This window comes from Protomyctophum parallelum (genome assembly GCF_964188405.1).
Source record: "Protomyctophum parallelum genome assembly, chromosome: 2".
Taxonomy (NCBI): domain Eukaryota; kingdom Metazoa; phylum Chordata; class Actinopteri; order Myctophiformes; family Myctophidae; genus Protomyctophum; species Protomyctophum parallelum.
Genome location: NC_139699.1, coordinates 39,928,283 through 39,955,318, shown reverse-complemented (window position 1 = coordinate 39,955,318; position 27,036 = coordinate 39,928,283). Strand labels below are relative to the sequence as shown.

The following is a 27,036-nucleotide window of genomic DNA, read 5'->3' as shown; positions in this document are numbered from 1 at the left end:
AATCCCTAAACCTGGCAAAGACCCATTATCCACAAAGAGCTACCGACCCATTTCCCTCTGCATCACCTACAAGGCTATATGAGAAGCTGCTACTCCAACGCCTTGTTGCCACTCATAGATACCAAGCTGACTAAAGACCAAGCTGGTTTCCGTCCCAGCCGCTCCTGTGCTGGACAGAGCTCAACCTCACCCAACACATTGAGGATGGGTTTGAGGGGAAACAAATAACTGGAGCAGCATTCAGAGATCTCTCTGCTGCCTACGACACTGTCCAACACCGCACAATGGTCAGGAAAAGCCTCCTCAACAACAGGCGCTTCTATGTCCAGTTAAATGACCAGAGGAGTAAATGGAAAGCCCAAAAGAACGGCCTCCAACAAGGTAGCGTGCTCGCCCCCCTCCTTTTCAATATCTACACAAACGACCAGCCACTACCCAATGCCTAATGCCAGCGTTTCATCTACGCCGACAACCTCTGCATTACGACCCAACAAGCAGACTTCCAGAAGATTGAGTCTGTCCTTGAAAGTGCCCTCCAAGAAATGTCAAGCTACTACAATACAACCACCTGAAACCCAACCTATAGAGAACACCTCACACACACATAATTTCCTTTCGTGGCCGTTTACATTCGAGGGTCGCTGGTCCTCTCGAACGGAACAGTTTAACGTCATGCCCAGGACGAAAAGATATAGAGAACACCAACATGTCAAATAACAGCAGGAAGGCATGGGCCACAATCCACCGTCTTGGCAAAAACCACACCACCCATAATTCACAACGGTCACAGCAAACTCTGTTGCATCACAACTGGTGTAGGTATTGGATGGAGCCCGCACACCACAGGTATAAGAAAGACGTTCTTTGTTGAAATACTGACAGCGTTTCGATCCATTTGATCTTCATCAGGTCATGTGTACACAAAACATACACTTTTATACTAAGGGAGTGCCCCCATTAAACAATCAAAATACCACATTTTGGTGCCCCTCCCATCACTGCAGGTGTGACACGTCAACCCTGAGTGAGTAGGTGGGGACCCAGACATATTTATGTAAATATAGTCTGTTCAGAAATTGTAGTGCCTCTCATAGAGCTTGTAGGTGATGCAGAGGAGGGAAATGGGTCGGTAGCTCTTCGGGGATAATGGGTCTTTGCCAGGTTTAGGGATTGCAACTACTCCAGCCTTTTTCCAAACAGAAGGGATGGTTTTCTGTGCTATGCATGTGTTCAGCATCCCCACAAGCCAGGTCCTTGCGATAGGTCCCAGGTGCTGTATCATTTCTGCCAGTATGCCATCAATCCCTGCTGCTTTTCCGGGTTTCAACTTTCCCATTGCAGTTTCACGTTCTTCTAAGTCGAAGGGTTTGGTTTGAGGGCTGGCTGATTGTGGTTGGTCTGATACTACTGTGCGATGGTATTCTATGTGGGTCGGTGGCGGTGTTGGTTACAACTGTTGGCCACCAGTTGTGACCAAGACCGCCACCGACCCACAGGAGAATACCATCGCACAGTGGTATCAGACCAACCACAATCAGCCAGCCCTCAAACCAAACCCTTCGACCTAGAAGAACTTGAAACTGCAATGGGAAAGTTGAAACCCGGAAAAGCAGCAGGGATTGATGACCTACTGGCAGAAATGTTACAGCACCTGGGACCCAACGCAAAGACCTGGCTTGTGGGGATGCTGAACACATGCATAGCACAGAAAACCATCCCTTCTGTCTGGGAAAAGGCCAAAGTGGTTGCAATCCCTAAACCTGGCAAAGACCCATTATCCACAAAGAGCTACCGACCCATTTCCCTCTGCATCACCTACAAGGCTATATGAGAAGCTGCTACTCCAACGCCTTGTTGCCACTCATAGATACCAAGCTGACTAAAGACCAAGCTGGTTTCCGTCCCAGCCGCTCCTGTGCTGGACAGAGCTCAACCTCACCCAACACATTGAGGATGGGTTTGAGGGGAAACAAATAACTGGAGCAGCATTCAGAGATCTCTCTGCTGCCTACGACACTGTCCAACACCGCACAATGGTCAGGAAAAGCCTCCTCAACAACAGGCGCTTCTATGTCCAGTTAAATGACCAGAGGAGTAAATGGAAAGCCCAAAAGAACGGCCTCCAACAAGGTAGCGTGCTCGCCCCCCTCCTTTTCAATATCTACACAAACGACCAGCCACTACCCAATGCCTAATGCCAGCGTTTCATCTACGCCGACAACCTCTGCATTACGACCCAACAAGCAGACTTCCAGAAGATTGAGTCTGTCCTTGAAAGTGCCCTCCAAGAAATGTCAAGCTACTACAATACAACCACCTGAAACCCAACCTATAGAGAACACCTCACACACACATAATTTCCTTTCGTGGCCGTTTACATTCGAGGGTCGCTGGTCCTCTCGAACGGAACAGTTTAACGTCATGCCCAGGACGAAAAGATATAGAGAACACCAACATGTCAAATAACAGCAGGAAGGCATGGGCCACAATCCACCGTCTTGGCAAAAACCACACCACCCATAATTCACAACGGTCACAGCAAACTCTGTTGCATCACAACTGGTGTAGGTATTGGATGGAGCCCGCACACCACAGGTATAAGAAAGACGTTCTTTGTTGAAATACTGACAGCGTTTCGATCCATTTGATCTTCATCAGGTCATGTGTACACAAAACATACACTTTTATACTAAGGGAGTGCCCCCATTAAACAATCAAAATACCACATTTTGGTGCCCCTCCCATCACTGCAGGTGTGACACGTCAACCCTGAGTGAGTAGGTGGGGACCCAGACATATTGATGTAAATATAGTCTGTTCAGAAATTGTAGTGCCTCTCATAGAGCTTGTAGGTGATGCAGAGGAGGGAAATGGGTCGGTAGCTCTTCGGGGATAATGGGTCTTTGCCAGGTTTAGGGATTGCAACTACTCCAGCCTTTTTCCAAACAGAAGGGATGGTTTTCTGTGCTATGCATGTGTTCAGCATCCCCACAAGCCAGGTCCTTGCGATAGGTCCCAGGTGCTGTATCATTTCTGCCAGTATGCCATCAATCCCTGCTGCTTTTCCGGGTTTCAACTTTCCCATTGCAGTTTCACGTTCTTCTAAGTCGAAGGGTTTGGTTTGAGGGCTGGCTGATTGTGGTTGGTCTGATACCACTGTGCGATGGTATTCTATGTGGGTCGGTGGCGGTGTTGGAAGAACTTGAAACTGCAATGGGAAAGTTGAAACCCGGAAAAGCAGCAGGGATTGATGACCTACTGGCAGAAATGTTACAGCACCTGGGACCCAACGCAAAGACCTGGCTTGTGGGGATGCTGAACACATGCATAGCACAGAAAACCATCCCTTCTGTCTGGGAAAAGGCCAACGTGGTTGCAATCCCTAAACCTGGCATAGACCCATTATCCACAAAGAGCTACCGACCCATTTCCCTCTGCATCACCTACAAGGCTATATGAGAAGCTGCTACTCCAACGCCTTGTTGCCACTCATAGATACCAAGCTGACTAAAGACCAAGCTGGTTTCCGTCCCAGCCGCTCCTGTGCTGGACAGAGCTCAACCTCACCCAACACATTGAGGATGGGTTTGAGGGGAAACAAATAACTGGAGCAGCATTCAGAGATCTCTCTGCTGCCTACGACACTGTCCAACACCGCACAATGGTCAGGAAAAGCCTCCTCAACAACAGGCGCTTCTATGTTCAGTTAAATGACCAGAGGAGTAAATGGAAAGCCGAAAAGAACGGCCTCCCACAAGGTAGCGCGCTCGCCCCCCTCCTTTTCAATATCTAAACAAACGACCAGCCACTTGAAACCCAACCCATCAAAAACCCAACTATGCAGCTTCCACCTGAGGAACCGAGACGCAAAAAAAGAACTGAGCATCACAAACTCTCAAACCATACCCACCCCATGTAACTTGGAGTTACACTGGACAGTTTAACGTCATGCCCAGGACGAAAAGTTATAGAGAACACCAACATGACAAACCCTACACTTAAACCCTCTATATTTAATAAAAAACAATTCTGGACAGGAATCCTGTATTGCAGGGGTGCCCAAAAGGTACATCGTGATCTACCAGTAATCACAAAGGCTGTGCAGGTAGACCATATGGCATGCCCCTGTATATAATCTATCACTTGAATTAAGGTGACTTGACACCAGCTCAAATGTTGCACACAAACATCAGTAGTACAAAGTTATTGTGACAGTAATAATTGCTATAGTGTGTGTTCAGTAACAGGAATATTCCTGTCTCTCCAGCTCTTTAATAAATAGAAAAGGGTTTAATCAGGAGTTGTAGTAGCCACAGGATAATCTAAGCGGTGGATATTGCTCTTGTCTTCATGTCTTTATGTATGTAAATTGTCTTGTTGTTTGTGTCAAATGCGTGTATATGTGTTCTGCATATACTTGGCTGCTGTGTTGCAAGATAATGGGAGTTACTGATACTATGGGAGTGAATGGGAGTGAAAGGGAGGTACTGTTACTATGGGACTGATACTATGGGAGTGCATGGGAGTGGATGGGAGTGAATGGGAGGTATTGTTACTATGGGACTGATACTATTTGAGTGAATGGGAGTGAATGGGAGGTACTGTTACTATGGGACTGATACGATGAGAGTGAATGGGACTGAATGGGGTGTACTGTTACTATGTGACTGAATGGGAGTGAATAAAAGTGAATGGGAGTGAATGGGACTGAATGAGAGGTACCGTTACTATGGGACTGTGTTTAACAAAAAACTGGAGAGACCGGGAGACCTCTGTTACTGAACAAACACTATAGCAATGATTTTGTCACAATATAGAGCTATTTAACACTGTTACTGAACACACACTATAGCAATGATTACTGTCACACTATAGAGCTATTTAACACTGTTACTGAACACACACTATAGCAATGATTACTGTCACACTATAGAGCTATTTAACACTGTTACTGAACACACACTATAGCAATGATTACTGTCACACTATAGAGCTATTTAACACTGTTACTGAACACACACTATAGCAATGATTACTGTCACACTATAGAGCTATTTAACACTGTTACTGAACACACACTATAGCAATGATTACTGTCACACTATAGAGCTATTTAACACTGTTACTCAACACGCACTCTATAGCAATGATTACTGTCACAATACAGAGCAATTTAATTTAGGTAACCAAATTGACCCCAATAGTAGATCTTTACACTCAATAGTTCAATTGTTGTTAAGCATCTGCTTAATTTCCAAAAAACTACACAATTAGAGAATGTAGAAGATTGCTACTTTTGATCCTTGGATTTTATAATGCTGATTGTAGCATAGCGATAGTGGTTAGTGACTGAGCTTTGTTAACATGAGTGCCCGGGATCGTTTCCCACCAATTTCAAAGAATGTTTGTTGCTTCGTGCCAATTTTCACAGAATGTTTGTCCTTTTACCTACCAGACAATACTCTTCTCACCTCTAGTCGATTATTTATTCAGCGTTTGAGCCACGGACCAACATTTGAGGCCATCTAGTCTCTCAGACCCATTTGAGCCACTGACCACCATTGTGAGAGTCTATTAATGTGAAATGGTGGTCCGTGGCTCAAACATGTTATCACTTTTGAAGTTACTTGTTGTGTTTAGATATGTAAATACTACTCTTTAAAGCCGTGTTTCGGTAGTCGAGTGGGTACTGTCGACGGTTAGTAAACATTGAGGCCGGGCATAGTTGTTTATAAACCTTCGACACTAACCATTCGGCTACTGAAACACTGTTTTACAGTTTCGTACAAACATCATATATAAACATCATAACAAGTAACTTCAAGTGATAGACGTTTGAACACACAAACAACAACAGCGTTAAGTATTAAATAACATTTATCACTTACTTGCTCCGAAGACCGATGGTGACGTGGCACTTCCAAACAAACACTGACCAAACCTACCTCCACGCGTCTCTTCCGTATTTGAGGGCGGCGGCACTTCCTTCCGGTGTGAGGCCACGCCCGCGAGATTTAACCGGGAATCTATTGTAGTCATATTGTAGTCATATTGCCCCTACGTTACATCCGGGTCCCTTGGTCCCATCCGCTTCTAATGCAAAATAGCTACATATGAACGCGTGAATCTTTTTTTTTTTTTTTACAATAACGTTATTTGTCAGAAAGGAAGCCATTGAGGGTTAAAATGGGTCTTAATGCTTCCAACTCATATAACTGTCACCAACAACACTTTTAATGATATTACATGAAGCAGACAGCCCTGTGATGAAACCTTTAGCATTACACTGTGGTTAATACGTTTTTATTCACAATGGAATGTTATTGTACTCTTAATATATCATGGTGTAGCACAGCACAGTAGATTCATATTTCAATCGATCTGGGATGTTAAAATTGTGCAAAACTCTGTTCAATGAATGGCCTCTTCTGCTACATTAAAATTACTAAACATTAAACGTTACTTATACCTGTTATTGAGACTCCTATAGAGCATGTTGACATGGATAGCTTGGTTAGTTAGTTAATGCAGTTTGATTGATTCAATTAATAGCCTATTTTATTAGACAAAAATGTAGAACAGTAGTGTCATAGAGTGGAAAATGCCATTTGGTTTAATGTCACAGAATGCAGTGCCACGTAGAGCAGCATGATAAATGGTTAACTTTATAGTGTGTTCAAAAATGGCAGATCTGCAAGTTCAGTGTCTTGAATGAGATGTGCTGTGAGTTTGCATATCTGCTATTGTCCAGCATAGGACCGTTGCACAGTGAAGTATAGACAAGGCTTTAGGATTTATAAGTCGTTTTTAGAATAGAATATTCACTCCAGTGAATAGCATTTATCCATTTAGATAACTTTTTGATGTTATTTAATTACTTATTTTTACACAGAAACATAATGTGTGTCTTTACAATAACTGTAATGTAATAATAATACTATGTAATGTAATAATTATTAATTAAATAACCTTATTTTATTCTGAAGGCAACCGGATGTCTTAAATTAGCTAGCTCTCAGACAGGAAGTTCTAAATTAGCTCAAAAGACGGAGCCCTTGAAATCTACTAGATGCTTCTTCTACTCCGATTGTACACGTTGGAACACCACGCCGCCTACTGGTGTGGAGGAGTCATACATTTACTGGTCTGAATGTATGAATTACTCTGAATCGAAGCAAACGGGTAGCTCCTTTTTGAATAGTTACATCATGTGTAGTTCTCAAGGACCCCGCCACAAATTGATATGTATTTGGACTTCTATGTATTTGAACCCTAGTCCCCTACAATGATAATGTATTTTGGAATGGATGTTGGTCGGATCAATTTACAATTTACAATTTAGGCATTTAGCAGACGCTCTTAATCCAGAGCGACTTACATTTAAGCAAGAACAAAAGCATGGGAATACATCACATAAAAGCATTTATCATGAAACATGCGTAAGCTAAGAAGGTAACAGTGGAATATCTATATGATGAAACTATACATACACTATACATAATAAACTATACATATTCACTACTATGCTATACATATGTACTATGGCGTGCTATGACTATATACAATACAATTATAGTGCTGTCTACATAACATGCTATAAGTCTGTGTCAAATGCTATCTAAGCCAACAGAAATGCTATCTAAGGGGTTAGGGTAAGTGCTATGGGCCACCCATCTGAAAATATTTTGTGACACAGGGTGTGATCATGTGACTGTTATTTATACCTTTTGCTTTTAAGATGTTTTTTATTTTTTTATTACACTTGGTGGGGGGTGTGGTTGTGTCTTAATGCTGTTTATATTATGTAATGGTGGACTTTGTGAAGGTATTAGATCATTACACACTACAATGTGAACACATGAAGGCGCTGTCGGTTTGTTAGTGGCTGGTCTTGGTCTGACATCCACGGATTGTTTGTTTCCAATATTTTATTTCCATATTTGGAACACAGTAAAATGTCATTTTGACTTTTGTGGATTTACAGTCAACATAAACCCCAATACTAAACTTGATATTTGTCTCACTTCGTGGGGTGTGTAATTGATAGCAAACTAGAAAAAGTGCCTTTCTGGGCACAGGTCTCCACCAGGATAGGAATGTAGGACATTGCAGCTTGCCTTCATCTGGTGGTTGGATAAAAGGGCAACAAAAGTAAATTATCCACAGATCCGTGCAGTTAGAGGTAAAAACACTTTTCGGGCAGTTATAGCGCCACCTTGAGGCTGAGTTGAAATTGTTCATGTGGCATTTCATCCTCGGCCTAGTGGGAATGTGCGTGCACAATTTCACGGAAATCACGCGATGTGTTCATGATTTGCAGCATTTTGTTTGAAACTGAGCACTCCTGTGAACTTTGGAAGCCAATCTTAACCAATCAGGATGGAGTCTGAGAAATCTGAAAGACCGGTTTCGTTGAATGGCTCTAGAGAGACTGTGTACCAATTTGCGCGATGTTTGGACAAAATCTGTAGGTGTACTGTGCAAAAAACGTGTTTTGCACAAAGCGGCCTCCTGGTGGCGCTATAACAGGCCGTTCTGGAAAGTTTGGGGCAGAGGTTCATCGTTGGCATCCAGGGAGTGTGTGTACAAAATTTGGCATCGACCGGGTTAACGGTGGCCGAGATTAGCTGCTCACGGACACACACACGGACGGACGGAGTGCAAAACATACTCTCCCCCCATGCCTTCGGCCTGGTGGAGACAATAAGTACTTGTTGGGTGAAATACTACTTTAAGGATGGTGATGATGGAGGCAGAGTGATGTCTATTACTCTAAAACACGTTGGTACAACAATTTAATTTATTCAGTTTTTCCCTTTTCATCTCATAGGCCCATACATATAGTAATCATCTCACTGTCTGTAGAATGAGGTATCCAGTAAAAGACCCCCCCTCTCTCACTCACTCTCACACACACACACACACACACACACACACACACTTTGTATTGATAACAATAATCACCCCGTCATCTCATCACAATGCATTGTATTGATAACAATCACCCACAATGTAAATAATAATATTAACAGTCTGGAGTCTGACTGTAATATTAGTATAATAATAACAGTACGATAATATGATACTATTATGAGCAGAGGTCATCTCTATTCTACTAGAAAGGTTCAATCAACACCTTCCAGAAAGTTTGTTTTGTTTCACTGTGATGGCAGAGGTATGTCATAAAAAAAGATTGGCCATTTTCACCATCTTGTAAACGTATAAGTTGTGAGTTCTGAACAATAATTTGGACAGATTAGTGACTCTGTGCTCCGCAGACATCCTGGTGGTATGCAAGGTATATTAAAAAAAGAAGGAAAGGCCACAGACATCATTTTCAGTTTGCCACCCATGAAAGCGCCCGTCAGCGGCGTCTCTGCCTTCAGAAAGAACTTTCTTGGTGGTATGTCCTCATAGATCAGTGACTCTGTGCTCCACACACATCCTGGTGGAACGTCCTCAGCATGTCCATCTGAGCAGAGCGGATCAGGACGTGAGGTCTGATGGAGAACAGCCTGGAGCACGCTTCTTCTGGACTGACTCTGTGCAGCTGAGAGAGGAGAGGAGAGGAGAGTTTAAATCTGTGGAGAGGAGACGACAGTTCACATACAGTACAGATGTGTGTACACATGTGGAGAGGAGTTCACAGTTCACACATTAGTATAACATACAATTGTATACGTCTCTGTGGAGGAATACCAGAACGCCTCAAAACACAGTCGCCTCGGTCGCTGGCAGAACGGTCTCTGCCTAGTATTCCTGAACGTAAACTCAGTAAACTATGCCTAAACCTAAACTTAACCTCAGTAAAACTATGCCTTACCCTAAACTTATTTCTAACCTTAACCTCAGTAAAACAAATACAAGAACCGTGTAGTCAGCGTGGAAAAATGAGGGCAACCCTGTGGAGAGGAGAGGACAGTTCACAGCTCAGTATAAAATAAAGTAGAGATGTACCAATACTTGTCCTGACTTCCCGATACCCATAGCTTACGTATGGGTCGACTCGATAGTATACCAAGAGTTTAATTTAAAAAGAGGACAGTGGTTGTCAAAGAGTGCTCCTTCTGGGTACAGGTCTGTAACTCTGGGAGTGTATCAATGAAACCAAATGAACCTATGTGTATAGGTATGACTAACCTTTATAAGGTAAGCAGCCACCATGGTGGCACTACGGGAGCGTCCAGCCTTACAGTGGACATAGACACTGGACCCCTCCTCTCTGAGGCGGAGGGTAAACTCCACCCCTCTGTGGAGGTCCGCCAGACTGGGGACCCCCGTCAGATCCACGGTGCTCAGAACCAGCTGCTCCACCCCGGCAGACTGCCACTCCTGTATATACACACAGAGAAACATATTAAACATACCCTAAGCCTAGCCTGGGATCAATACCATTTTGGGGTATCTGATCTGGTCGGGAGCTAAAACCTCACATCATGTTATATTCAGTGGTTTGTAGTCATCAGGCCGGAACCACCAAGTCGGAACCAGAATTTCCCCAAAAGATTCCCTGCGATCCAAGGGCATCATAACTTTAGGGCCTACCCAATAGAGTCCTTGATAGCCATTTTCAGCAAACAGACTGATCTAGAGGTAAACAAGGAGGGGACCAAGTACAGACTCCTGGGGAACACCGGCCAGTGTCTACTGTCTACTAAGTGTAAAATGGTAAATAATGATGTTCATTACACAGCTTTGTTTAATGCTTACTTCTGATTGGTCAATTGCTGCATTCAGCGGTGTTATTTCTGTATAATGACGAATGCGCTCTATAACAGTTGTGGGCTACACCTATATAGATCTTTTCCAAAACGGATATTTTTGTCCTCTGTTTAAAAATAATCCCTGCCCATCTGTGCCCACACACAAACGCATTGAACACAGGAGAAAATCACTGCAGTAGCAGGTTTCAATTGTAGGCCATTTGATTTACACTTATGAGGTGCCAAATAGGCCTATCAGCGCTCTGCTTGCACAAGTAATAATAATAATGTACTCACCGTGGCAGAGTTGCAGAAATAATGGGTCTCATAGTCTTCATTCATGGTGACGACACCTCTGACATGCTCCTGCTCCACCAACTACACACACACACACACACACACACACACACACACACACACACACACACACACACACACACACACACACACACACACACACACACACACACACACACACACTTAGACCTGAGGCCAATTCTAAAAACGCCTTCTAAAAACTAACCTAAGGTTTCTGGAAATCTTCAAATTCTTATTCAACTTATTATTATAATTTATAATTATTTTTAAATATGTTGCTACATGTATAGCAACAACTAATGAGACACAGAGGTAGCTCCCGGATTCAAAAGTATAACAAACAAAACAACATCATTTGCGGGTATTTCGGGGGTTGGCCAAAACCGCTATTCCTTCATGCAGTGAAAACAACATAGCTTACCACTGGAATTTCACTAGGGGACATACAAGATCTTACTTTTTTGTTTGTTTGTCATAATAATAATAATAAACTTTATTTATATAGCACCTTTCATACATAAATGTAGCTCAAAGTGCTTTACAGAGCAGAAAAGATAATAAAAGCAAAACAAAACAGCATTAAAACAGGCAAGCAGTTAAAACAATAGGACAATGGTACAAAGATAAGAACAGATAAAATAAGGCAACGACATTAAAAATAATAAATAAAAATAAAAGATCACTTAAAAGCAATGTTGTAGAGGTGGGTCTTAAGCTGAGCTTTAAAAATGTCTACAGAGGCTGCCTGACGAAGGTACAGTGGGAGCTTGTTCCATGCCGACGGCCCGTAGAAGCAAAAAGCTGCTTCCCCATATTTTTTAGTTGCCATTTGTTTAGGCAAAGCGAGCAGGCCAGCAGTGGAAGACCTTAGGGGCCGGTTTGGGACATATTTAGGCAGGCAGTCAAGTAGGTAGGAGGTGCGAGACCATTGAGAGCTTTATAGACAAGTAAAATCATTTTAAAATCAATCCTAAAAACAACAGGAAGCCAGTGCAGTGATGCCAAAACTGGAGTAATATGTTCTCTCATCTTAGTTCTAGTTACAACTCTAGCTGCTGCATTTTGGACAAGTTGTAGTCTGTCAGTTGTTTTCTTAGGCAGTCCTGACAAGAGCGCATTGCAGTAGTCAAGCCGAGAAGGCGTGGATTAGCGTTTTTGCATCGTCCAAGGACAAATAGGCTCTGATTCGTGTAATATTTCTAAGGTGAAAAAAGGCAATCTTGGTAACATGATTAATGTGTGAATTAAAATTCAATTCAGAATCAATAATAACCCCCAGGTTCTTTACTGTACTGTCACTTTCTACAGTCAGGTTGCCAAGCCTGCTTATTATTGATTCTTTCTGCTCGCTAGAACCGATTATGAGAACTTCTGTCTTATCCTCATTTAGCTTGAGAAAGTTCTCACTCATCCAACATTTGATGCTAGACAGACAGGTCAGCAGTGGGTCTAAGGCACAGGGATCATCTGGGGCCACAGAAAGATATAGTTGGGTATCATCAGCATAGAAATGAAAATTGACTCCGTGATTGGTAATGAGTTCGCCCAATGGCAGTATGTACAAGGAGAAAAGCAGAGGACCAAGAATCGAGCCCTGTGGAATACCATAACTGATGTCGTGTTTGTCTGAGTCAAACTCGGCTAGATTGACAAAGTAACTTCTGTTTGATAGGTAGGAGGAGAACCAGGACAGGGCCGTACCAGACAGGCCTATCCAGTGCTCCAGACGCTGTATTAAAATTGAATGATCAATCGTGTCAAATGCAGCCGTTAAATCTAGAAGTAAGAGAACGGATACATGTTTCTTGTCAGCAGACACCCTAAGATCATTCATTACTTTTACAAGTGCTGTTTCTGTGCTGTGACCTTTCCTAAAGCCAGATTGGAATTTGTTGTGCACATTATTGTTCTGTAGAAATACATCCAATTGATGGGAGATGCATTTTTCTAAAACCTTGCCCAGAAAGGGTAGATTTGAAATGGGTCGGTAGTTACCCAAAACAGAGGGATCAAGATTGTGTTTCTTGAGTAGGGGCCTAACTACGGCAGTCTTCAGTGAGTCTGGGAAGACGCCTGATTGTGAGAACTGTTTACAATTTTTAGGATATCTCCAATCACACTGTCTAAGACCTCTTTGAGAAAGGTGGTGGGAATTGTATCCAATGAACAGGAGGATGATGTCATCTGTGATATGGTTTTGCAGAGTTTGTCTTCATCAATTGCGCAGAACGATAATAGGCTCCCCCTGGGGAGATCTACCCTGGAACCATTTGCTGCTGTTTGAAGGTTTGCGCTAGCAGCAGCATCATTCATAATATCAGCTCTAATGTTAAAAATGTTGTTATAAAAAAAACATGCAAACTCATTAAACTTAGCTTTAGAGGCCGGGAATGACTGCTTGTAGGACTGGGGGGCGTTTAAAAGTCGTTCAATGGTAGAGAATAGGACTCTGGCATTTTTCTTGTTCTCGTTAATAATGCCAGAGAAATATGCTTGCCTTGCTAGACGCAAGGCTTTGTTATAGGCGACTGTTGACTTTTTAAGAGTCTCTAGGTGGATGGTGAGTTTATTTTTTCTCCAAGCTCGCTCAGCTCTACGACATTCTTGCTTCAGTGAGCGTGTATGCTCATTTCATCTCATAGCACGTATAACGTATTGCATCGGTGTGTGGTTGTTGCAAGGAGTTGCGACTAGTTGCAAGTGCAACTTGAAAGGAATTGCAACTGTGGTTGTAGTTTGGGCTTTACAATATACCTTCTATTCCTTGTGAATACAGTAAATAAACCTTTCATAATATGGATGTGATTAAACTGATTATAACAGGGATAGATGGCTAATACCGTCAATAAACCTCTTCGACCTACTTACTTACATACTGACTTATGTGATGTGAAGGTATGCTTGTACTGTATGTTGTGCAATAATGTGTGTATGTACTGTAGCTGAATGAAGCACATCATAGAATAGATAATAGATAACATCATATCTGACCTCTGTCCTGTCTGTCAGTCGTCAATAAGATAATGATATATCAATCATGCCTTTCTCTACTGTGTGTGTGTGTGTGTGTGTGTGTGTGTGTGTGTGTGTGCGCGCGCGCGCGAGCGTGCGTGCGTATAGACTGAAGTTATACAGTATACTGACCATGCACTAAAATGTTTACATTAATCAGTACCTGTTTAGTCACTCACTCAGTGTCACTCACTCACACACACACACACACACACACACACACACACACACACACACACACACACACACACACACACACACACACACACACACACACACACACACACACACACACACACACACACACACACACACACACACACACACACACACACACACACACACACACACATACCTGTTTAGTCATGGATCTAAAGGGCAGAGCTCCTAGCAGTACGGTGTCGTCTATCCTGTTGAACCATCGTCTAGACGAGACCTTCTCCATCACAACGTTGTAGGCCAGGGTAGGGTAGAACAACACCCTGGCTGCTGCTGCTGATAACATTGTTATACCTAGAAAATAAATAGAATAAATATTAGCGGGGTTGACAAAAAGGCCCTGCATGTTCTCCCTTTGTCCCCTAGGGTAGTACTAGCCGGTACCCTCACAAAAAACATGCAGTAATCCTGGTCTCTATCCCTGGCCACTGTGGCCAGCCAAGGGTTAACATCGCCTCACCAAGCTTTCCACCACCTCGGAGGAAAGCCTGGTCTCTGTTTCAAAAGTCTGTATGATCCGGGCTTGAGCGGATGATATGGTTACGTCATGTTGTAGTATTGTTTTGTAGTCGCCAGACAGGAACAACAGGCGGCTACAACTTCCTTTTCCCTCTCAATAAAAGCTCTCGTAGCCTGTAGCTTTTATCGAGAGGGAAAAGGAAGTTGCCGCCGCCTGTTGTTCCTGTCTGGCGACTACAAAACAATACTACAACATGACGTAACCATATATCCGCACCCTCCCGGATCATATACCGAAATGAAATGGTGCCCAGGCTAGCCAAGGGCACCTGATGGAGGGGAAAGGAACTGGTTGGAATAACGTGTTCCTTCAACACGCTACGTCCAACCGGGGAAACACCCCCCTGTCAGGTGAAAAGAAGCAGCTTGGACACTCATTACATGCATTGAAGGAAGCATTAGGTCAGTCCGTTGCTCTCCCCAGGTTGGCAAAGGGAGTGTAGAGCCCAGGATTACATTAGATAATTGACACTGGGTGAAAAAATGGGTTACAAAATGGGTTACATCACAACGTTGTAGGCTAGGGTAGGGTAGAACAGACGGATGTATGGACTGTCAATGGCTGGTTTTGCAACTCTAGATTCAACATTATAAAAATAAATATAGTGTTGCAAATTGCGGCTATATGAAGCCTAAAACTATGTATAGGTAGGTTAGTCATTTATCAGACACTGAACCTAGCATCAGTCTAAAGTTTAGACTCTAAACAATATATCTGTACATCAATAACAGAACACACACACACACACACACACACACACACACACACACACACACACAACTAAACAAGGCTGGTATAGAACAGCAGTCTGCCTGATGTTTAAATCATTATTTTGAAACCTAGACAAACCTTGTATATGGGGGTCCTTAGGGGTCTCTGGGGGTCCTTGGAACACAACTGTTTTCAGATGGAGGTCCTTAAGTTTCAGAAACACTAATTAGTTTAAATCACACTTTATCATGAATCTGCAACTAAATAAATTAAATTAAATATACTATAACTAACTAACTAACTCACTCACTCACACCAATTCACTTTTCATTTTTCGCGCAGACGAAATGAAAGGCTGGGTATCGAGGCTACTAACTAAACACAAATCTAACTGCTGCGCTGTCTCTCTTCATTGCTTCTTGGTTCTCCAGCTTGCTTCCAAGGTCCAGCATTCAACCCATAGCCCGGGGGGATGTTACCCTGTAATTGGCTGATTAGTGTACTACTCGATGGTTGTCAGGACAACAACACCTAAAACTCGTCGATGTGCGAAAATTTGGTTGCCATGACAACCAAACTAGCCAATCACAGAGTGGCTAACACTTCGGACGATGGCATCATCTGGACTCTTCTTTATTTTCCGACAGTCTAAAGAAGCATCGGTGGCGCGTTGCTGCCCTCTACACGTTGTTTTAGGGATTACGGGATGTCAAAGAACAAAACAAAAATAAAACCGCATAAAAGCTCCATAACCATAAATTGTTAAAAAATATATATAGTTAAAATAGCTTGGTGTCCTCCAACGTGTTGAATTAGTTTGTTTATTCAAAAGTACAATACAATAGTACAATACAACTTATAAAATAGCTCAAGGCTCTATTGCTGATTACTTAGGCATTATGCAATCAATTCATAGACAGACGACATGAACAATAACAACAAGATTCAATATCATCATAGTAAAAACAACAAAAGATAAAATAAAAACACTGGCCTATAAAATGTGTGTGTGTGTGTGTGTGTGTGTGTGTGTGTGTGTGTGTGTGTGTGTGTGTGTGTGTGTGTGTGTGTGTGTGTGCGTGTGTGTGTGTGTGTGTGTGTGTGTGTGCGTGTGTGTGGGGGGGGGTGATCATATAATTTCCTCTCCCTTGCCTTGGGCCTGCTGAAAGGTGGATTTTCAGGCCTGTTTTAAAAGCTGTTTAGTGTGAGTGAGTTTTATGATGAATTCCTGTTCTGTTTCTTTGGCTATATAGAAGTGTCTATTTGTACGTCTCTAAATGTTTTGATGAATTGAACAAGGTGGACCCTCTTGTAAACAAGTGTAATGCTTTATTGGGTCTTGCTTGAAATGTACTGTAATTCTGCAAACTGTCAATAAATATTTCAATCAATCAATCAATAAAAAAAAACCCTGCTTTACAGCTTGGTTGAAGTTCCCTGCGCACGCACGCACTCACGCTCACACACACGCTTTTTGATGACGTTAGCGTCGTATCCAGGTATCAATGAAGCATTCTGATGGCGTCAGTCTTGTATCCTTGGTGTGTGTGCACTGGCGCTCTGCAGACTGCCATTTTACAGCCAACATACAGGACTGAAGCTACAGTTCCCTCTGCTGACAATAATAATAAAATAATAACAATAATGATATAGGCAGCTGCTACCCTATCTAGCAACACCACACAACAACACTAGTCACAATAACAAACACAAGCCTACCTAACACACACACGCACCGCCGTGCACTGTGCGTGGCACCCTGTGGGATTATAAAGGACTGGCTCTGGTAAGTGAAGTTATAAAACCACAACTTTATATCACATCAACATCACACCTAGCACCTAAGCTAAAGCTAGCCAAACAACAGTTAGCCAGCTTAGAAAGCTACGCTGGTTTAACTGCTGTTTTGTCTATTTTAGCTAGCTGGCTATTAGGCTAACTGTCAGTCAGGTTTGCAAACGACAGACAGTTGTTGACAACTGTTACCTTGGCCGGCTGGCTAGCAGAGCAGCTGTAGCTCATTAGCCGTCCAACAGCTGTATGTTTTGAGTCCAGCGGTGCTTAATTGCTTCTATAAACACCCAAACATTGGTGCTCTGTGGCTGTGGTTCTGCACGGGGCTAAACTAAACCCTCCATGTTTCTACTAGCAGTAAAAACATGACATAACATGCGTCATGATGAGTTTAGCTGCGCCGTGGAAGAGCTAGTTGTTAGCATTGCAGCTAGCTCTGGTTAAAGGTTAGTAATATTAGGTTTAAATGCCAGGGGAAGGTAGTGGTTAGCATTACAGCTAGCTCTGGTAAAAGGTTAGTAATATTAGGTTTAAATGCAAGGGGAAGCTATAGTAGCATTACAGATAGCTCTGGTTAAAGGTTAGTAATATTAGGTTTAAATGCCAGGGGATGGGAAGCTAGTGGTTAGCATTACAGCTAGCTCTGGTTAAAGGTTAGTAATCTTAGGTTTAAATGCCAGGAGAAGCTATAGTGGTTAGCATTACAGTTAGCTCTGGCGAGGTTAGGTTTAAATGCCACTATAGATTGGTTAGTCCACATTTAGCCAGGCTGCCTGTCTGTCTGTCTGATGCTACAAAACTGCTTTTAAAAGTTCAAACTCAACCTATAGAGAGGCTTACATCTGACAGATAAAGCAGGGACCCCTTATCTTAGAGAGAGATGAAGCAGTAGTTATGAGTCACAAATTTGGCCAACTTTCCCCAACTACAGGGACACCTTAGCTCTTATCGGAGAGAGATGAAGCAGGGAGGGATGTGATATATCTGCTGTTTATACTGTATATAGCCTATTTCTGTTCTCTGTGTGTGTCTAATAAAATAGAATGTTACTGTAGGCTACATGCGGCCTGGTGTTGACATAATGTTCTCCACGCAACTCAGCTGATCCTCAATCCACCTCATTGGTTTAGATGGAGACTAAAGAGGGACCACTCAGATGGTCAACCTAAACAGAACCAAGGATGGGTGTATTCATGGTTAAAATGGAGTTTGAACGTTTGTATAGGAAGGGGGCGTGTCTGTCATGTATACAGTACATACTATGTTAGTCTACTAACTGTATGCTTATTGTGTAAGTTGATTTATCCACATATTTAGATTTATCTTCATATGTTGTGTATTTCTAAACAGGAAAAAAGAAGACAGTAGAGTGGATTCTATTCATACAAGTAGGACACAGGGTAAGATGTGCGCGCGTGCACGCGCACACACACACACACACACACACACACACACACACACACCTTCCATCCATCAGAGTTGATGATGACCATTGCTCGTCTCAATTTGTTGACTTGACTAAGTGCACAGATGACTGGAAAGACACACACACACACACACTGTTGGGTTTTACGGTTTATGGTTGCCCGACTACCCGTTGATTAGGTTTAATAACCTAGTAGTGACCTAGTAAATAAAACGTCCGGGCAAGTGGAGTTTTCTTCCAGGTTGCCCGGCGGCCAAGTGCATTCTGTCTTCATATTATTGGCTATTTATGAAGAACAATGCTACCATTTTACTCATTAGCACTCAACTAGCAGTTTCACTCATTCTGGTTTTTCAAAGTAACTGTCGCCACTCTGCAGATATCGATTGGATTTAACTATTTTTTTTAAACTTTTTTTACAAGCACAAATTGTACGTGTCATTTTATAATTGAGAAGTTACTTTTCGGGCAAGTGGGCAACCTTTGGGAAATTGTATTGCCTGTACTTGCCTGTCAGGCAAGTGCCTCTGAATACCTTAGCGGCCTATGATAGATCACTGATAAATCAATCATAGTCCTGATGGATCACACATAGATCAATCATAGCACACACTTACTTATTTGCTTATGGCAGTCCATAATTGTCCATTAATGACTTCATCTCCCGGGGGAAAGGGGGGTTTTCAGCGCTTGGTTTACTCATGCCACCCCATGTGGCTGGTGATGACCAATTGCTGATCCACACACTTTTCCACACGTGGGGCAGCAGGTGTGTGTTGAACCTGGTTGGACAGTCCTTGCAGCGCACTCGTCTCAGGGATGTCTTCTCCATGTGGGCGACACCTGGAGGGTGGTATGTTGGCAGTTCTTTAGCAGCCCCTTCATGTGGTCCCTCCTGCAGACCTCTGGCCGGATTGGAGTTGGCCGTAGAGGAGAGGACCTGTCGAGGTAGACGGACTGTGGGAATGCAGATCACATGACCTAGCCAGCAGAGTTGTGCACGTGCCAGAATCATCTCTATGCTGGAAGTCAAGAGTTGGTGCGTTCGTAGATCTCATCATAGGTCATGTGATGCCCAGGATCCTTCGCAGACAGCGGATGTGAAAGGCCTCCAGGGATCGTTGCCGTCTGTAGGGTGTCCAGGCTTCAGAGCCATATAGTAGTGTGGGCACACTTACTGTCTGGTACACTGCTGCCTTGGGTGATGCCTTCAGGTTGTTGTTGGTGAAGACCCTTGACCTTAGCAGAGATTAAAATAGTGTGCATTTTGCATCCCAAAACGCAGTTTATAGTTAAGGGACGCAATAAAACAATGACCTCTGCATCCATGGGATGCACTACTGGACTACTGTTCTGTTTTTTATTGTAGTTTATTTTGCTAGCTTTAGTTATAATAATAATTTCTTCTGTTTTCTACATCAATATAACCACATTATAACCATATAAAATGAAATGGGAGTTAAATGCTGCAATTTGTAAAACAAAAAATATATATATGACTCCTAACCTCGTTGAAGTGGGACAAGAGACGTGCCTCAGTTTCACCAATTTATTTTTGAAAACGTATTATGCCTGAAGAAGGTCAGTAGACCGAAAGCTTGCCAAAAATAAACTGATTGTGCGCAGATCTGAGTGTGCGGAGCTTCCCTTTATTTTTTCTCATATTCCCTTTGTGGCTCCAGCACCTCTCTTAAGTTTTTTTCAGCGGATGAGCAGTGTTTCCTTTTCTATTTTTGAAAACTTATATACAAAATATAGCACACACACATGTTCAATTTGTCAATGCAAAGTAATACTTTTAAATTTAAAAAAGAGTTGCAAAAACAAAGAACAAAAGAACAAGAACAAAAATCATTGGCCACAATACAATGGTCTTAAACTTGAGTACTTCTGTACAAAAAAAATCTAAAAAATATTTGATAAATGCGGATGTCTGAATTAAAACAACTGTCAGTGAATATGCTGACGAGGTACTTAGAAGTGTGGTACCGTTTCTTTCCAGAGGGGTGTGTCAATGTAGAACACAGGTGTGTGTGGGTGTGTATGTATTGCTTGTTTGGTGGACTATTTGTGTCTTCTTGATGTTGACCTGAAGACCGACAGCTCTGTACGTGGCAGCACAGTGAGGGCATGCTGTAGGGAGTCGGGGGGGGGGGGGGGGGGGGCAATCAGCGTGCTGTCATTAGGGATGCACCGATCCGATACTCGTATCGGAGATCGGCGCCGATCCAGGCTAAAATTCTAGATCGGGTATCGGATCGGTGGCCGATCCATTATCCGATCCGATCCGATCCGATAATTATGTGTAATTACAGTATGAAAACAACTCTACCTCCTCTGTGACACAGCAGTGTAGTATTGACAGTATAACATGTGGAATGCAGCCAGGCTAGCCTGCGCACACATTAACCTTGTCTAATTGTTGCACAGTTATTTAATAAATAATTCAGTGCATTTATATTAGACCGTGAGCCAGGACCCCATTTTTGGGGTCATTTGTACCGAAGGGGGGATTAATTCTCATAGTGATTTTTGGGAAGGTATACACCCCTAGTGCTAGAAAAAATGTGATAGCATTGCACTGGTGGTAGCTTTCTGTGTGTTATCACTCCATTTATAACCCCATGTTAAAAGACAGTTTTCAAAATCCGAATGAAGCATTCTACTTCAAATTCATGTTTCTATCTGGTTATTGACCCCCTTTCTTTAAAAAATGGTGAGGATATAGCCCATACTATATATTTTACAAAAAAGTTGTTAAAAAATAGCATCTTCAGCAATAATATCTATGACAGGCAGTGACAGAATAGTGATAGAACTAGGCTATAGTGTAAGTAATGCATCTGAAGTATTTTTACCGTACTAAAATGTCACTGTGACATTTATGTCACAGTGACCTGACCTGAGTCAAACTAACAAGTACTCACAGTTGAGTGTGACAAAACAGCTGCTGTGCATTGAGTTAATTGACACAGTATAAAAAGAGCCAGTCAGTGGAGATTAGACAGTGCTACATAACGAAGAGAGAGGAGTGTTTAGATTGAGTAGCTGTATTCAACACTAAATTCCAATTCAAACTGTAGATAAATACATGTGCCCATAGTTTTTTCTTTTCTTTTTTTTTAGCTCAAGTTTTGTTGTTTTTGTTGAATTTCTACAGTGACAACTGCAGTTTACTTTGCTGTCCATACCTTCACAGCCTAATAATCAAAATCATTGTCCAAATCTTCAACGTCTTCATCTGAACTTTCCACACTCTCTGAGGTGGATGCCTGGTTCTCACAGTCTGCCAGTCTACACATGTCAGTACACTTGAGGCCATTTGCAACACACACACATTTTGGGAGTGAACATTTCTTTGTACAGTTACAGGCCAGTAGATCCAGGACAGCATCAGGTGCAGGCTGGCCTTCCATCCAGTGCACCACCAACTGTTCAGATTCCCCTTCTCTCTCCATCTTCCATCCTCTGCCAACAGGGCTGGAAACTTGTGGGTCCTGCTCCAAGCATCTTCTCCATATACCAGCCTGGTAGTTAGCTCGCTGTGCATGTTTTGTTAAACAGTCCTTACATGGTGGGAGTTGATGACTTTCAATTTCACCTTTTTTGGCACAGAAAAGATGATACCTGAGCTCATTGATCTTGGTGGTTGAGGCTTTTGGGACATACATGAGACGTGTAAATACCTCTAGTTTGTCCATCAGTTCTGGGGAAAGGTCCCATTCCGTACCCAACTCAAAGAATGTGTCCTGTATTTCCCTGTTTCTGGTGAGAAGTTTTAGGGCACTTGTTTTCCCTATGCCTGCAAAGGCACTTACAGTGTCACATCCAGTATATGCATGCAACCCAATGAGAGCCCTACAAACCTCCAAGCCAACAGAGGCAGCAACTTTCCTGATGTCTACAAGCCTTGTACGGGTTCTTGTGCCACATTTCTGGAACAGTGGGGCTGTAATCCTGTCACAGAATGCTAAAGACATAATGAAAACATCAGTGTCTTCTGAGCAGATGACTACAGACTGGTATCCCTCTCTTGTGGCATGGGCAGCATGGAGAAGTAGGCGACCATCTGCTTCTTCTTGTTGACATTGAAGAGCAGACACCTCCTCACTGTCTTGGGACGTAATTCTGTAACATGTGTCATTCACAGTTGCATAAAGAATCTTTCCCTGTAGCTTTGATCTATATTCTGCATTCCTCCATTCATGCACAATGAATTTAATGAGACTGGTTTTGTTGCTGACTTTGGTCAAGGTCTGTAGTCATCTGCTCAGAAGATGTTTTCATTATGTCTTTAGCATTCTGTGACAGGATTATGGCCCCACTGTTCCAGAAATGTGGCACAAGAACCCGTACAAGGCTTGTAGACATCAGGAAAATTGCTGCCTCTGTTGGCTTGGAGGTTTGTAGGGCTCTCATTGGGTTGCATGCATATACTGGATGTGACACTGTAAGTGCCTTTGCAGGCATAGGGAAAACAAGTGCCCTAAAACTTCTCACCAGCAACAGGGAAATACAGGACACATTCTTTGAGTTTGGTACGGAATGGGACCTTTCCCCAGAACTGATGGACAAACTAGAGGTATTACATGTCTCATGTATGTCCCAAAAGCCTCAACCACCAAGATCAATGAGCTCAGGTATCATCTTTTCTGTGCCAAAAAAGGTGAAATTGAAAGTCATCAACTCCCACCATGTAAGGACTGTTTAACAAAACATGCACAGCGAGCTAACTACCAGGCTGGTATATGGAGAAGATGCTTGGAGCAGGACCCACAAGTTTCCAGCCCTGTTGGCAGAGGATGGAAGATGGAGAGAGAAGGGGAATCTGAACAGTTGGTGGTGCACTGGATGGAAGGCCAGCCTGCACCTGATGCTGTCCTGGATCTACTGGCCTGTAACTGTACAAAGAAATGTTCACTCCCAAAATGTGTGTGTGCAAATGGCCTCAAGTGTACTGACATGTGTAGACTCACTGGCAGACTGTGAGAACCAGGCATCCACCTGTGGAAAGTTCAGATGAAGACGTTGAAGACTTGGACAATGATTTTGATTATTAGGCTGTGAAGGTATGGACAGCAAAGTAAACTGCAGTTGTCACTGTAGAAATTTAAAACAAAACTTGATGAAAAAAAGCTAAAAAAAAGAAAAGAAAAAAAAAGTATAAAACAACAAAGACAAAAAATATTTATATAAAAAGAAAAATCCAAAAAAACATATATATAAATATATATATAGGGGGCTAGCGGTGCTGAGCCACAAATTTTACAGTACCACACACTCAATAATTGCTAATTTATGCTAATTGTTGTTATTGCAATTTATAAACTGTGTTCGCTTCTCGTGTTTGCGCGTCTTACTTGTCTTTACTTTAAACATGTATACCATCACAAAAATCACTTTGAGCATTAGTCCCCTAGGTGGTACAGACCACCCCCCCTTGCTCATATGGCCATTTTAAGCCCCTCAGCCATATTAGATATTGAAAATGACGCCTTTCTGGAAAATATATTTTACTAGATTTTCACTATGTTCTCAAGTATACCTAAAGGTACCAGAATCAATTGGAAAAACATTTTGTATATTTTATTTTAGGGGGTTAAGTTGTATGTTTTCATATATTGACCCATGTAATTTTCGCCTATTGTTGTATAATAAAATGCATGATAACACCAATAAAGCTACCTCTGGTGCAATGCTATCACATATTTTCTGACTCTAGACATGTATACCTTCACAAAAATCACTATGAGCATTAATCCCCCAAATGGTACAAACAAACCCCCCTGGCTCACGGTCTATATCTGTGTTTGTTACATTTTGTTTTACAAAGTTGGGAAAGTAATGTTTAAGTCAAGCCTTGATGTTGCCTTACACAAAATAATGATTCCAGACTCCACACAGTGAGGCATACAGCTTAATAGGTTATTACGTTTCTTTGTTGGGGGTATCGGATCGGTACTCTGTATCGGCAGATACTGGAACCCCATGTATCGAAATCGGTATCGAATGCCAAAAAGCCGGATCGGTGCATCCCTAGCTGTCATCAGCATATTAGAGTTCACAGACTTGAAGTTGGAGGCGCTGTTGCACCACTCACTTCAGACAGGTCCGATTTTAAAATGTTATCACAATAAACGCTAATAAGGATCATAGTCCTATCGCTGTAACAGAGTGACGTCAATACTTCCGTATCTCTACGTCTATTGAATGTTTTTATGTTCAATTATGTCTTGTCTTGTTATATGTTCATATGTGTGTTCTGTCCTGTGTGTGTGTGTGTGTTTGTGTCTTTGTCTTGTGACTGTCTGTGTTGTGTTCCAGTATTAGCGTAGCAGCGTAGCACAGCCCTGGATGGATATTCTGGACCCAGACACCCTGTACCTCTCCTCCCCTTCGGAGCACCCCGGTCCTGGGCAGCCCCAGTCCGAGCTCCCCCTCCCCGAGCTGGATGTGGCACTGGGGGGGTAAGAACCCACCCGCCCGCCCCCCCCCCCCCCACACCTGTTGGCTTGTGCATGGTCTTAAAGAACGACTTCACCCATTTTCAACCTAGATCATGTGAAACAAAAAACCACACTAGTCCATAGACGTAGCTGGCACAAATGGCATCATAATGCACCCTAAACAAACAATAAAGTCCATAGATTTGGCTGGCATCAATTATATTTTACCCTAAACATACATTCTCCTCCTGTCCACATGTCGAAGTGTCCATGGGCAAGACACTGAACCCTACATTGCCTCCAATGAGTTGGTCGGTGTGAGCTTGCCACCATTGGTGTGTGAATGTGGGAAGTGAGGACGCTGGCGTCGACTGTTCGCTGCTTCACCTCCCAATGAATGAACCATTGTAAAGCGCTTTGAGCACTCGGAAAAGTGCTATTCATTATTCAATTCCATAGACCTTTTCTGGGACGGGAAATTAGGCTCTCGACAAACAAGTCCATAGACTTGACCAGCCTATGACGTAATTTCGGAAAGCCATGCATTTGAGGGGCTAGCGCCCCTAACGAAATCACACTTGTGTGAAGTGAGAGCTGCTCACTGTATTTATTCCGACCCGCAGGTCGCATTTACTATGATTTACAGTACTATAAAATCATACATTTCCCATCAGTTACTCATGATCCCCATGTATGGGATGCCGTCACTCAATATCCCCATACATGGGAATGCCCCTCCCCCTGTACTATGCCTGATGTCATAGTACATGACATGACAGTACAATTAAGCCCATATATGGAGATCCCTGATGTCATCAGTATTGGCCAGCAACTCTACATCTGACCTCAAACCCTTAGATCTCCATATATGGATATATGTCAGGACTCAGAACCTCTTCTGACATTCCATCTGTTGATCCTGTTGATGTCTCCCCTTTGACTGATACCTGTTCATTCAAACTCTAGACGGGACCTGCCCCAAAGTTATCCGTGGGCCGGCAACTGGCGAGAACTAGAGTTCTCAACAGGCCAGAAAATTAAGGCCCGGCCCTCATCAAACCCTGTACAGTGTACACTCAAGAGAATGTCCCCGCAACCACCCTTAGATCTGGAGCTGACCTGTTCTAACATTCCATATGTTGATCTGACCTCATCAAACCCTGTACACTCAAGACATGTCAAAGCATCAATTAACTTAATGGCTTCCATTATAACATGCTAACTTTCCAGTGAGTAGACGAAAATGGTAACATTTTATAATGACTATTAGTGAAGACCAATTATATGAAGATAATATATAATGAGCATTATATGAAGAGGAAATATAATTATAATATAATGAGCATTAGTGAGGAGAATTATATGAAGATAATTTGAAAATGGGTGTACACGTCCTCTAAGACAGTAGACTTGGGTACCGGAATTCATTCTGTCTGTCTGTCTGTCTGTCTGTCTGTCTGTCTGTCTGTCTGTCTGTCTGTCTGTCTGTCTGTCTGTCTGTCTGTCTGTCTGTCTGTCTGTCTGCCTGTCTGCCTGTCTGTCTGTCTGCCTGCCTGCCTGTCTGTCTGCCTGCCTGTCTGTCTGCCTGCCTGCCTGTCTTTCATACAGTGTGTGTCTGTGGGTCTCTTACAAATATAAATGTCTTTAACCCATTTAGACCTGGTGCAACCTATACATTGTTTTACCTTTGAAACCGGATGCTACCTCTTTTTCTCATTGCTTGTTGCTATATATATATATATATATATATATATATATATATATATATATTATATATATTTGGAAAAATACGGTATACAGACATCGGCGACTATCGGCTAGATTGTTTTTTTTAACATCGGTATCGGCCAAGAATTTCCACATCGGTGCACCCCTAATATATATATA

General features: G+C 42.6%; 2 protein-coding genes across 7 annotated transcripts in view; one reads left to right on the top strand and one right to left on the bottom strand.

The window, feature by feature from the left end:
* Positions 1-8,786: 8,786 nt before the first annotated feature.
* Positions 8,787-15,864, bottom strand: ptpmt1 (protein tyrosine phosphatase mitochondrial 1). 2 transcript variants are annotated; one of them, XM_083793510.1, is made up of 6 exons: positions 15,794-15,864; positions 15,622-15,688; positions 14,389-14,546; positions 11,001-11,081; positions 10,141-10,332; positions 8,787-9,550 (listed from the first exon to the last, which is right to left on the bottom strand). In XM_083793510.1, exons 3-6 carry the CDS (start codon positions 14,536-14,538, stop codon positions 9,419-9,421), a joined length of 555 nt encoding a protein of 184 aa, XP_083649636.1. In that variant the 5' UTR covers positions 14,539-14,546; positions 15,622-15,688; positions 15,794-15,864; the 3' UTR covers positions 8,787-9,418. The 2 variants fall into 2 exon arrangements, with proteins under 2 accessions (XP_083649636.1, XP_083649637.1); XM_083793511.1 differs by having other exon boundaries at positions 15,786-15,802.
* Positions 15,865-17,063: 1,199 nt separating this feature from the next.
* Positions 17,064-27,036, top strand: part of celf1 (cugbp, Elav-like family member 1) — a 43,337-nt gene continuing 33,364 nt past the window's right edge. For 2 of the 5 annotated variants that reach the window (XM_083790073.1, XM_083790072.1), the window contains exons 1-3: positions 17,064-17,269; positions 18,628-18,677; positions 25,028-25,170. In XM_083790073.1, coding sequence (XP_083646199.1) covers positions 25,058-25,170 — 113 coding nt within the window. In that variant the 5' untranslated portion in view covers positions 17,064-17,269; positions 18,628-18,677; positions 25,028-25,057. Of the gene's footprint in view, positions 17,274-17,462; positions 17,724-18,627; positions 18,678-25,027; positions 25,171-27,036 lie in introns of those variants that run through there. The other 3 variants (XM_083790074.1, XM_083790076.1, XM_083790075.1) reach the window with 3 other exon arrangements.